We start from the raw sequence: 13050 nt of genomic DNA, 5'->3' as shown, positions 1-13050 counted from the left end.
AATGTAGTCATATTAAAGTGACAGTGAAGGAAACTAAAGCAAGGCAACATCACAGATTCCACAGCTGGAGAAGTGAATTGTTTTTAATTCAGTGGTCTATAGTCATTCTTAACATACTTTCAATACAAAATGTTCAAACATTCAAAATAATTCCCTTTTCTAGGAAATCTAAGTTTGGCAGTTTCTATTGCAGCAATTTTCATGACCAATAGATGGCGCTCATGCCTATAGTTTAAAGTAGCAGGTAGCGATCTAAAGAACTTTGCCTCAACGGTTCTGTAGAAATCTCCAGTAGCTGTATTATTCAAAAACTGAATTATTAGTATTTTGTTTGTATGTGGACAAACAAAATATGTGTACAAAATTGTTGCAAAGCATTAGTCCGCTGGTACTGTAACACAACTGCTTCCAATAAAAATAGCAATGTTTATCATACAGATTTTCACTTTCTGGGATTTAATTTTCTCTTTCCGTTAGTGATTTTATACAATTAGTGGCTGACCCCCAGCTTATCTGTCTTCTTGCCACTGAAGCAACAGTGAGTTCAGCTGCACATTAGCAATCATGGCGAGGCAAACAAGAGACAGGTTATACAAAAGCCACAGAGGGTGATGAAATTAGTTGGTGCGCAACTCGTGGATGGTTCTTATTTTCAGAATAACATGCCCTTTAGCCCACAAGGCCCTGTGCACTAAATCCATGTCTCTGGCATAAAGGGGAGCACAATGATCTGGTCGCCTGGGGAAATGGTAATGTTGGGCAGGCTGTAAGGGAAGAGAAAGAGGGGACAGGGTGTGGGTTCCAGCGGTAGTCTGAAAAGGGCCCTTCCAGCAATGCACTTTGAAGGCCAGTTTTAGAGGCAGGTCCTTTGACTGCATGTATAAAGGCGGTAGCGGTGGCGTGCCATAGATCAGACTGTCTCTCCATTGTTGCCCCCCAAACAGGTCAGATACCCTCAGACTGAGGCCTGCATGCTGATGAGACAGGGCAGATGTCCACAGAACCGTCGTGCGTTTATTGAAGGAATTCTGAACAGAAGCAGCCGGGCCCAACTGAGGGTCCTTGGGGACTTCCTCTTCTTCTCCGTGCCGCATTCTGACAGAGAGACGACGGAATGCTCATGTCATTAACCTTGATATCAGAAAGGGAGGATGGGAGAGCGTGCAGATGTCACTACTGAGCCACAAGTTCATGGCCCTCGTGTTCTGGGTCAGAAACGTACCCGGTTACAAGCAAAGATATAGCTACGTTCTCATGCCATTAGATTATCTACACTGTTTAATACACCTGTGCACAACACACACATTATCATTATAAATAAGAATCTATATAGTATATTCCATAAATGTTCAGACAAAATAGGATTCTGTCCATTGTTCACCATACCTGTACCCACTTCTCTCATTCCCTCCTCCCCACCCAGTGTCTTCTGAAAGATTTCTCATTTTTTGCCTCATTTTCTTTGCAAAAATATTTAATAAAAAAGTTTCTCTCAATTTTCTCTGCGATAGTAAAGCTTCCTGGCTACAGAGGCAAGCAAACAATTCCAGTAGGTTCCACTAGAGCCACATGAAGTCGTGTGACGGGGTCCTCACTGTTGGACATTTGTACCCACTAGGAACACTTGAGTGAGTGAAATAAGTGTCCAGACAAGGGCTCAACCAAATTGAAAGACAAAAATTAGGGACAAAACCCAAATTCTGCCATTCTAATTCCCAGAAAAACACAACGGTGAGCCTCTGTTCCTCCTGCCTGGTTCCCTGGGTTACCGCCCAGTGAGCAGTGAGCTAATCTTTTCTGAAGTGTTGCTACGTGCCTCAATAATGGGTTGAGGCAGTTTGGTAAACCGGAGTGATGTAAAAGTGTTCCCTCGGTCCCCTCTGGTTCACACCTGCTTCCCAGTCTGTGGGTGAGGGAGATTATACCCATGCCAGCGGAGAGTTGCGTTGTAGTGCTGCCATTGTTGCCACGTAATTGCTGTTGCATAGTCAGTCAGTGTCTTTTCATTAGTTGGTGGTCTAACCCCTTTAATGGCAACACCTAATGCAAGTGTGGTGCCATTGTCTCTCATCTCCTTTTGTCCCACTGCATTCTTTCAAGTGGTTCCCCTTTATATCTGGAATTGTTCAAATCTAGCATGGAGGTCTTGTTTTAACAAGGAAAGAATAATAAACTCTGCAAAGGGCTCTTGGGTCACCGTGAGGTAGTGATAATGCTGCACACAAGTACATACTCCCCCCAACCCCATCCCAACCTGTTCATTTTATCGGTGTACTGCAATTAGCAGAAACAACATTTAAATAACCCAATCAAATCAATGCTAGCAGGTGGATCGATCCCTTACCAAATTTGTGTATATTCTAAAAGAAATTAGCTCATTGTAGCCAATTCACAGCCTCAGGTCAACCCAGTTTTCCTTCGTCTTGGTGGGTCACTGAACAGGTGAAATATGACTTTTGCTGTAATTGTGCTTTTCCATTTTGCAACAAAAGTAAATACAAAAGTACTCCCTCAAACTTTAACTAATTTTAAAATCAAGCCGAGCTGTTCTGTAAATTAAAAGATTTTAAATCAGTAATTAAACATGGTCTTTCATTTTAACACAACCATGACTGTGCACAAAAACTGCTGTAAATTAAAAAAGTTATAAGCTTTAATTTCCAGCATGTGTAAAGCAGCATGCTTTACTAATAATTCAAAGGACATAGTCCAGACATAGTTTTTCAAATAAAATTTTTTTCCTGTTTTGTTGAATTCATTGTGCTATTGATCTTAGATACATTTTGCTGCCAGTGGTCTCCAATACATCAATGACCCACGACCATATTTCACAGTAGGTATGAGGTGCTTCTCCTTGTATGTATTGAATTTTGCCGGCAAACATGTTGATGGTTCGTATGGCCAAAACATTTTATTTTGGTCTCATCTGTCCATAGTACTCTCTTCTAGTCATACTTCCAATGAGGTTTGGCAAACTCCAGATGCTTGGTTTTGTTTATTTTGCTCAGTAAGGACTGTCTTCGTGCCACCCTTCCAAAGAGTCTGTTGGTATGGAGGTGCCATTTTATGTCACTCGGTGACCCCAAAACACAACCAATCTCTGCGATTCTGATTACTTATCGGCTCCCTCACCATCTTCTGTGGGGCTAATATGCACTTGCGTCCTCTTCTTGGCAAGTTTGAAACCATCCCATATGTTTTACGTCTTTTTATTATTGCCCTGACAGTACTGAACGGTATGCTTAAATGTTTATGTATTTTTTTGCACCCATCACCTGACTTGTAATGGTCAATTACCATCTGTGTCTTCTGAATTGACAGATTTTTGGCTTTTCCCATGCTGATGGTTGACAAATATCTTTTGCATGCTTGTAACCTCATTTTTATACTGTAGTGAACCCGGAAGTGATGGAATGACACAATATAGTTCCTTTAGATTGAGATTAACTAAAGTAAAATTGTATTGCCTATTTTACTTTTAACATTTTTACAATAATTGTTAGGTGTGCCAATCATTTTGGCAGAGCGATTACTAAATAAAAAAACTTTGAAATTGAGAGTAAATGTATTGAAATAAAAATATATATTTTTCCCTTATGTTCAGAAATAAAATATAGATCATTATCCACATTGTTTATTATATTCAGCCTTTTTTCTTCAATTTATAAGGGTGCGAATAATTCTGGAGCCCACTGTATATTTGAAAAATGTACCTGCACATACTCTAACACTGCTTAATTTATGTTTTGAAGTGTTTCTGATTTGTGACCACCAATAACCAGAAATGAGAACCTGAAGTCAGCATACATGCATTTGTTTAAACTAAAAGGAAAAAAAAACCTATATAATCTCTGTGTAGTTTCAAGCAAACATCCAGTTTTGATGAAACATAGTCATTCAAGTTGTAGAAAAAGAATGCATCTTTGGTCCCTCTAACCAAACCTACACCCTTCCTGCCTCCCTCACCACCCCCAAACTCTCTTAACCCAGAGCTTTCAGATGCTAAATAAGTAGACATATGGAGGGGAGGGCTTTCTGCTGCCCTCCTAAAGATTCAGATTGTATGACAAATCACGTCCCAGCCCCCCTCCACACATAGCCACTCACTCAGGCACACACACACACACACACACACACACCATGCACACCACACACACACACACACCTCCAGACAACAGCTTCATTAGTGTGAAAGAGTGAGTTTTTGCAGCTTTGTCAAGTCAAGCTCAGACCCCCTTCCCCTTCTCAATTACTCTTTTGTTGGCCCCAGATTCAAGTTATTGCACTCCAAACCATATGGCTCATTCGAGCCTCCACAAGCGATGCCATCGCTGCAGACCTCAACCATTTCACTAGATGGGCAGTGTGCCATGTCGCTTGATGCAGCACTAAGTGAATTGCACGATGTCAGAAAAAGTTAAGGAAATAATGATCAAATTATGCCAGTACAACTATCCCATACATTTACCAATATCATGATCTTCTTTGTCTTCTTTCAGTTGTAGCAGTCAGCCTATTAGTAGCAGTAGTTTTAGTAACAGCAGCAGCAGTGATATAACCAAAGCAACATTGCATAATACACATTGTACATTTGTTAGTTTTTTTAGTTGCTTCACTTCCTAAATGGACATATGGTCAAAAAGGGCATTCAAAAGGGTTTGTTTATTTAATTTGGTAGTCTGGTCAGGTTATGTGTATTTAGTAATCATTTTGTCCTGGCAGAACAGTTGTAGCATTACTTTTCATTTGTTCCCCTCGAAAACGATATTTACTGTGTAAAGCTTTTGCTCATCTTACTCAATAGTTACCTTGGTTACTTTGTATTATAAGGTCTTTAGAGACAGTGTTCTTATTGTGGAGGCTAATATAGGGTAAACTGGAGGTAAATTATGCTCTTGTACAAATACTGGGAGACAAGTGAATGGCTTGCACGAGGTTATGCATTTAGACTTGGACATCTGATTGATAGCACCAGGTTCACATTCTGGCACAATTCTGCAGTCAGCTCACAATGAGGACATATAATTAGCATTCAGAAAGCCTGTAATGAGATTCCTTTACTTCAATAGTAACACCTGTTTGTAAATAAAAGTTGAAATGCACAAAAATAAATATCTCAGGTATCAGGGTAGTATATTTGTGTTGCAGGAAGTTGTGCATGCTGTCCATGAAAACATGTATACACTGGTTAAACAGATGCACATGGTGAACAGCCAGAAGCATTTGCACTTTGTTAACTGTGCTATGAATGCTATTGAAACTTGTTTCTATCCGGCAGTTAAACCAGTTATTAAGCAGAATTATGTTTTGTCAGAGAGCACTGCCAGACCTGTTTCTATTTCACCCACTCAAACTAAACCAGTGCGTCCACTCACTTCACATTTTTATCTGTTTCTGGTATATCTGACAGAAGGGGAAATTAGAAAAATGCCACTTATTAAACTTTCTGCTCAAATGACTTGGTATGACCACCAGGCATCTCAAGTCTTTTTTATTTTTTCGTTTTGAATTCAGGATTTTATCAGGATTTAATCTTAATTCAGAAATCATTCCTGAAATGGCACTAAACAGGGTTAAACCTCTTCTCTTCCCCTAAATGTTACTGGAAGGCTCAAAGTACTGGTTAACCCTTATGAAGACCCTTTCCAAAGGCAGTAGTTCATCCCTTTATATGGATCGGTATGGAAATAGATGTACAGGTTGACCTGAAATATGGGGAACTATAGAAGGCATACATGAAACCTGGATTGAGATGCAATATCTACTTGCTCAAGGCTCATTGTTTATTTGAGATGCAGAACCACTCCAACAGGAACAACCAACGAGAGTATGCACTTTGTATCTCTGGTGTGTGTAGGCTACAGTGGTGGTCTGACCTGTTTCACAATACTGTTTCACAAAACAGAAAATCCTAGACCATTAAATAAATTGCAATCGCTCTATAATTGGCTTTATGATCAGTTATGTATAGGTACATTTTAGATTAGCCTGTACATAATATCCTGAAAAATATATAACATTTGTAATAGAGATGCCTGGTTACAGCTTCACTTTATCTTAAAATGGAATATAAAATAAATAAATAAACAGTGAACCCTGGAAGTATCATAAGAGTGAGATCCTATATTAGATACAAGAAGTTGGCAGCAACAAAAGGATTGGTTTCCATTGCTGTTGTAAGCACGGACTTTGTTTTCTTATTCTCTTTCTAATGCCTTTACAAAGATGAAGGAGAGCTTTTAGATTGTGGAGAGCACTATCCGGGTACTATCCCCGTACAATTGACGCACTGGAGTAAAGAATTAATTACCATTCAAAAGTAATGGCCCTATTCTGCCATGCTTGAGTTTTTTTAACAAGGAGAAAAGGTCTAGTGGCTGCAGCCCTGCTACAACGCGAAGGGAAGGGATTATTCCGGGGATTAACATCTGAAAACTCCTATCAGACTTTCTGACTCAAAGATCTTTTGCGGACAGTAATCTCATTAATACCCGGGGATTAATGCTACCCCGAATGCAAAATTGAACTTTAATACAAATTAAATAAATAGATGTGAAATAAACGTAAGAGTCGACCACTAGTGATGAGAGCATCTGTATCCTCCTACATTCGCTTTTCTGAATGTATATGAGGCATTACTAGTCTTAACCATCGGAGAGCATCATTACTAGGCATTTAATGCTACACCACAGGTTTCGCACCTGCATGCAAATGTATATCGTGCTTTCTGTCGTTGCACAGACCTGTGCGATATGCATCGTGATTTGTGTTTCGTCGTGGGAAATAAATAGCAGAACGGTTTGCACTTTGAACAACCAAGACAATAATGCAACCATCGTTGTTTTAGTTGCAACAGAAAGATGTAAACTTTTTTACAATTTATATACTCCTTTTTGTATATTGATTTCAACATAGATTATTTTGAATTGTCAAACAAGGATTAGTCCCTCCTTCAGTAAATCGATTGTTTCTTTTTCTCACGTGTTTTATACATTGAAATGCAATCACATCTCGTGCACTTGTGCCTAATCCTGCTAGAGTATCTCCCAGGCAACGTCTCTCAAGTGTGGGCCGCAAGTGCACATTTTGAAACCCCTATAATTCTGTGCTATCGCTTACTTCGCAAACTGCAATTCCGCTGGTGAGGAACTGGCTAGGTCGTATTGTAAAACTGTTAGTTTTATCACTTTATACGGCCAATAAGCATACCTCCTAAGAAAGACCACTAATGTTCCAAATAATAACGAAATAAGCATGCAAGCTGTTTCTAGTCTTTGATGTTATTGCTAACAGGTTGCTGTTGTAATAATAAAACTTCACCACCTTTCTCCTTTCTTTAACCTGTAATAAAAATTTCCATCTTTCGCCCAAATCCGCTCTGCCAAATAGTTTGGATTCATCCATTGCGCTGTAAACATTGGCTGTCTCTTCCTCCAACATACCGTTAGGCATGAAAAATTGAGTTTACATAGGCCTACATGTATCAAAGAATGGCACAGTTCAGTAATGCAGCTAACATAGACTCTTTTAAATATAGCTTCATTTATAAGATAATATTATATAGAATATAGCATAATGATACCAATAATAGTAATAATAATAATAATAATAATAATAATAATAATAACGAATTATTTATTATTATTATTATTATTATTATTATTATTATTAGTAGTAGTAGTAGTAGTAGTAGTAGTAGTAATAGCAGCAACAACAGTAGCAGCAGGCCTATTTGATATGATGTCGTTTTAGTATGTAAGAAAATGAAGCTATCTGTGCTTTTAGTGTATAAATGTTACAAATACTGCCATCGATTTATTTTTATTTTTATTTTAGAAGTAGAAGTACTGGTACTAGTAGATAGCAGTAGTAGTAGTATAGTAGTATTAACAAAATAGATATAAAACACCGCAGCAAAATTTCAAACAAGCGACAGTGGCGGCGCGTTTTGTTCACGCTGGGACTCTTTGAATGAGAATAATGCCATTGGACTGTTGCAGGCAAAAAAAATGAGTGACAAAAGCTCCGAGGAGCAGAATTTGGACGGGGGACAAGGCGCATGGGACTGAAAAGAAGTGAGGGGAGACGCTTACAATGGAACAATTCACCTTATAATCGCTTTGATATATTATACATGCCTGAAGACTCTAAACATTGTGTAATTATTTATAAATGACTGTCCCCCCACTTTCATAATACCATTGGGAGAAAGGCGCTGCAGGTCTCTCCTCAAACTATTTCTAAATAGTCCCCCCATCCACTTTTTTCAAAAGAGAGGCGAGATGCTGGAAATTGAATAAATGGAATAATTAATGGACAATTGTATGGTTGTCCCATAAAGATGTCTTTGAATTAACTAAATGAAATTGCGTTGGCTAAAGGAGATCTTGATGATTTTACTACGGTGCAGTCCATGTTTTGAATATTAATTATATGTATTATCAAGAAATGTTATCCAATAAGTTGATAAAAACAGAGCATAAGAATTAAGTATATCGCTTCACATGATGTACTTAAATATACCCCGAAATTAATACATTTTGCTTATCCATTCTCGATAGTTAAATTAAATATTAAACTTTACTTTAACGGCGATATTTTAGCCTATATCATATTCCTGGGAGGAATAGTGGAATTTCCCACTAGTATTTCTAATACAATAGCGTATAACAACTATGAAAAGTGGCTGAAGATATCTGCGGTGAATGTATTACATTTAGGGTATTTGCTATCATACCCCTAAACATGAAACTCATCTCTTAATCTATCCATGTTTTAAATTGCCCGATTAACAACCTCAAATTGTATTTATGTTTTTATTTTATTTTAATCTATGTATATATAACCCATAAATATATGCAACAAAACAAAGTTGTCCTGCGTACCGATTAAAAATATTTGATATTTGTTTTATGCTTTTGTATCCAGCTGTTGGAAATATCCTCTCTCCAAAACTTGTAAAGTGTGCCTTTGCCTCGGGGGCTAAGCGCTTCGATTACTCGGCCGTACTATCTTTTCATTTTCCTCTTGAGGTTTAACTTTAAGTGGACTGAGTCTTCGGCTCCGTGATAGCAACAGTGCCGCTCGCGTGGCTGGCCAGCGGTTCCGCGCTCCCATTGGACAGCTATGATTACAGGCACGCTTCGGAAGGTGAACAAACAACGGGCATAAATTATGCTAATGAGATGGTCGTGCGGCACGGGGCAGACCTGATGCAACCCAGTCTTTCATCCCTCACAAAAAATGCCAAAGCGAGGGGGGTATGACCATTGTCTCCCCAGAGTATATAAGGGGTTTGACGCCAGTCGTGTGCCAAGCTCACTGGCTCACACGAGCTGATTGCATCAAGATCAAGACAGACGCGTGCCTTTTTCTCAATATCCAAACTATTTGTTGGACTTTGGCGCCGTGCAAGACAACTTGCATTGACAGTTTCTAACAACAACACTCTGAGGTACGTTTTTTTCTCTTTAAGCGTCGTCCTTCAGCTAAGCAGTTTAATTTGAACTGCATCCATTTACTGTCTCATCCATGCACGCTGACTAAACAATTTCGCTTCTTTTTGCAGTTTGCTGATCATGTGCAGTACTATGGAGACCCTCTACTCTGACTTAGACAGCTCAAGCTGTGACGTGTCCTATACACAAACGGACGACGAAGACTCTCGCAGCAGCCTACATGCGGGTTCTCCGTCATCCTCTTTTGGCCAGCCGTCATCTCCCATCAGCAACAACCAGGAACCCTCCAGCCCCGAGCAGCAGCAGAAAAAGAGACGCAGGGGGCGCGTGAGGAGTGAAGCCACCGTGCATGTGGTCAAGAAGAACAGACGCATGAAGGCCAACGATCGCGAAAGGAACAGGATGCACAACCTCAACGATGCTCTGGACACTCTTCGGAACGTCCTCCCTGCGTTTCCGGACGACACAAAACTTACAAAGATCGAGACTCTGCGCTTCGCCCACAACTACATCTGGGCGCTGTCGGAGACCATCAGAATTGCAGACCAGCGCCCCAAGTCCCAAGACGCTTCACTCCTGCTCCCTGGGCTTGTTCGTGTGTCTGATTCCCCGAGCCCGGGCAGCGATGCGTGTTCTTGGATGTCAAGCGCGTCTTCCTCCTCATCATCCCCCTCGTACTGTACCTCAAATCCCAGCAGTCCGGCAGCTTCGGAGGACTATGGATTTCTGCAGGCTGACAGTCTGTACAGCTTTCACAACTTTGTTCCAGGCATCTATTAAGAGACTCAAACAATTTTATTGAGCAGATATGGCCCGTCGTAATGTTGGTAAAAGTGACAGCTTGAAGAGGATCGGCTTTATAGTAAAGTCAAGTTTGTCACTCAGTTTAGAAAAAAGAAAAGCGAGGCGACGTAGCTTTTTCTAACTATTCACTGTTTGCCTTAACTATGTTACACAAGTCTTTCTGATACCCTGTGTGTATTTCGTATTTTCATTTATACTCATATCTCTGATAATGCAGATATATAGGATAATAATTTTATTTTCTTATTGCTTTTATATATAATTGTACGGTAGCCTTTGCTATGCTATTGTCTTCAAAACCTTTGCACTTTTCCAGCGCATACACTAAAGTCCTCTTGAAATCTTGACCCCCACCTCTATTAAAAGAAAATTAGAATTAAAAAGAAGAAAAGACAGATTTGCTTTTGCAGACTGAGGTGAAAAGTCAATTTTACAATTTGTAGAGTGATAATAAAGAAAAACGAGCGTGGAAATTTGGTTTCAACGCTCTGACAATAGACTGAAAGGCTGTCAGAAGACGAGGATCTGGTCTCATGCATTATGTATTTCGACCCCCTGAAAACCGTTCTGTCTCGCTCTGCAGAAAGACTCAATCCCACGTGCGAGGACCAGCCCTGACTTAGTTTTGATTTAATTTATTCAACGTTTTGCTTTCATATTAAAATGTATTTTTTATTGTATATAAAGAGATTTATTCTATTATGTATTTACCTCAAAATTTAAGTCTGCTACAAATACTTTTGTACAAATAAAATTGTAAAAAAAAAACAAAAAAAAACATGCATTTGTCTGTCTTGTATTCTTTGTTAATCCCGGCGAAGAAGGAGTAGGCAACATATAGTTATTTTAACTATGTTTTATATAATGTTTTAACTTATTATGAACGCCTCTTTAAAGATGGTAACAATTTCTAGTATAAATATGTAGGTTATAATGTGATGATTATCATTACAATAATAACAGACAGTCCCTCGAATATGTCCTTGTTTGTCTCGTTGAAGCAAAGAGGATGTGAGGCATTAATAAAGTGGAAGTGAGAGAGAGAGTCCACCCAAGTGGTCTTGGGTGGACACACTTGTTAGACATAAATTGTTGTATCACTTCAGGCAACAATAATGGTGTAGGTAGGTAGGCTATAGGCTATAGAGCAGCAGCCTATTTCTGAAAATGTGTGATTTATGTATTCTTTAGATTGAGACTATGTTGTAGGATATTATCAGTAATGGGCTGAAACAACTGTACGTTTTTAAATACTTTAATAGCAGAAGTGAACACATAATGAATGTAACGGACATATCCCATATATTCCTACCAGTTAAATTTGGTTAAAACAAATTTTAAAACAAAATTGTAGGCTGTCACCTACATATATCTAATATGAAGATCTAGAAATATATAGCTACATTTTGTTTATTGCATATTTGAATTTGTATGTGCTAACAAAGTAATGTACAGGATTCATTCGAAAACATTTCATTTTTATGTTCCAAATTGAGAACATAAAAAATAAACGAGTTTATTATAATAATAATAATAATAATAATAATAATAATAATAATAATAATAATAATAATAATAATATGTAGTCTTGGGCTTCATTTTACAATCCTCTCGTATAATTCACTTATTAAAAAAGAAAAAACGTCAATTTTACAGGAAGCCTATGTTGCCTCGTGGGTTTATTGTATTGTGCACAGGAAAGTCGGTAATCTCGGTTTCTTTCTTCAACTCTGATAGGACTTTGAAGAGGTTTTGATTGGGAGTTCTTTGTGCTTCCAGGATCGTTTTATTTCGAAAGGGGCTCAGGTTAAATCCTCTATTTGTGAGTTCAGCATGAGGTCCGGCCAAGACTCTTGTATCTGCACGTGTCGGGGATAGACAGGGATAAAGGGACTGCTGCAGGCCCCGGGGAGAAAAGCGCATGCCAACTAACATTAAAAAGAGAAGAAAGAAGGAGAGAGAATTCAGCCTGTCTAATCAAGAGAATAGACCTGAATGTTAATCCGACGATTAATCTCTTTCAGTGTGGAAAGTTTCCAGGAAAAACCGAGTGGTCTTTCTGAGTTTAAAGAAGCTAGTATCATCCAACTATAATGACGGAAATAGGCTGCCATATTTAGCTAGGCCCATTATATATGTATATATATATTACTGCAGCGAAATCAAATAATAACTGGAGAACGAACCTAATTCAAGTTACTATTAATTAAATGCCCAATATTACCACCTGTTTTGGTTTAGGCTATGCAATCACAATGCGCGCAGTTGCACGACAGTAGGCTAGTAACGCACAGTAACGTGCGTATTCTTTATGAATATGTCTCATTGTTCATATGCAAAGAACCATAAGCAATTATAAAAACCAAACACTGACATGAACTGACGCCGGAATCACGAGCTCAACTCGCACCTGCAAAGCAATTATCGTAGAGCTGGCCTAATTGGACAGACTATCGTTTATGTGTTGCCAAATTAATGCTATCAATATTTGATAAACATATTAATTGGGACGATTAAATTATAGGCATATATAATATAGCTTTCATAGCATACGTACGTGTGCCAATAGTTCACCATTTTTGTAATTATTTGGTCGTGGTATAAAATATTAGTCTATCCGTATTGTTATAATAGCCTAACAGTGGCACAGTGCAGCTTAAGAGGAATAACAACGGGTTAGTTGTACACGAGTCGAACCGAAGCGCTGTGTATAAGGAGAACAATGGTCCCTTGCTTTTGTAGAGGTCTCTGTGACGATGTGTTAATTAATCTAATTCATTAGTCTCTG

General features: G+C 38.7%; 1 protein-coding gene across 1 annotated transcript; it reads left to right on the top strand.

Moving 5' to 3' along the window:
• Positions 1-9578: 9578 nt before the first annotated feature.
• Positions 9579-10238, top strand: neurog1 (neurogenin 1). Its single transcript, XM_061233525.1, has one exon. The coding sequence runs from the start codon at positions 9579-9581 to the stop codon at positions 10236-10238; it is 660 nt and encodes a 219-aa protein (XP_061089509.1).
• Positions 10239-13050: the final 2812 nt, after the last annotated feature.

The sequence above is a fragment of the Conger conger genome, chromosome 3 (assembly GCF_963514075.1).
Source record: "Conger conger chromosome 3, fConCon1.1, whole genome shotgun sequence".
NCBI lineage: Eukaryota > Metazoa > Chordata > Actinopteri > Anguilliformes > Congridae > Conger > Conger conger.
Note: the sequence above shows the minus strand (reverse complement) of the source record. Positions and strands in the feature narration are given on the sequence as shown.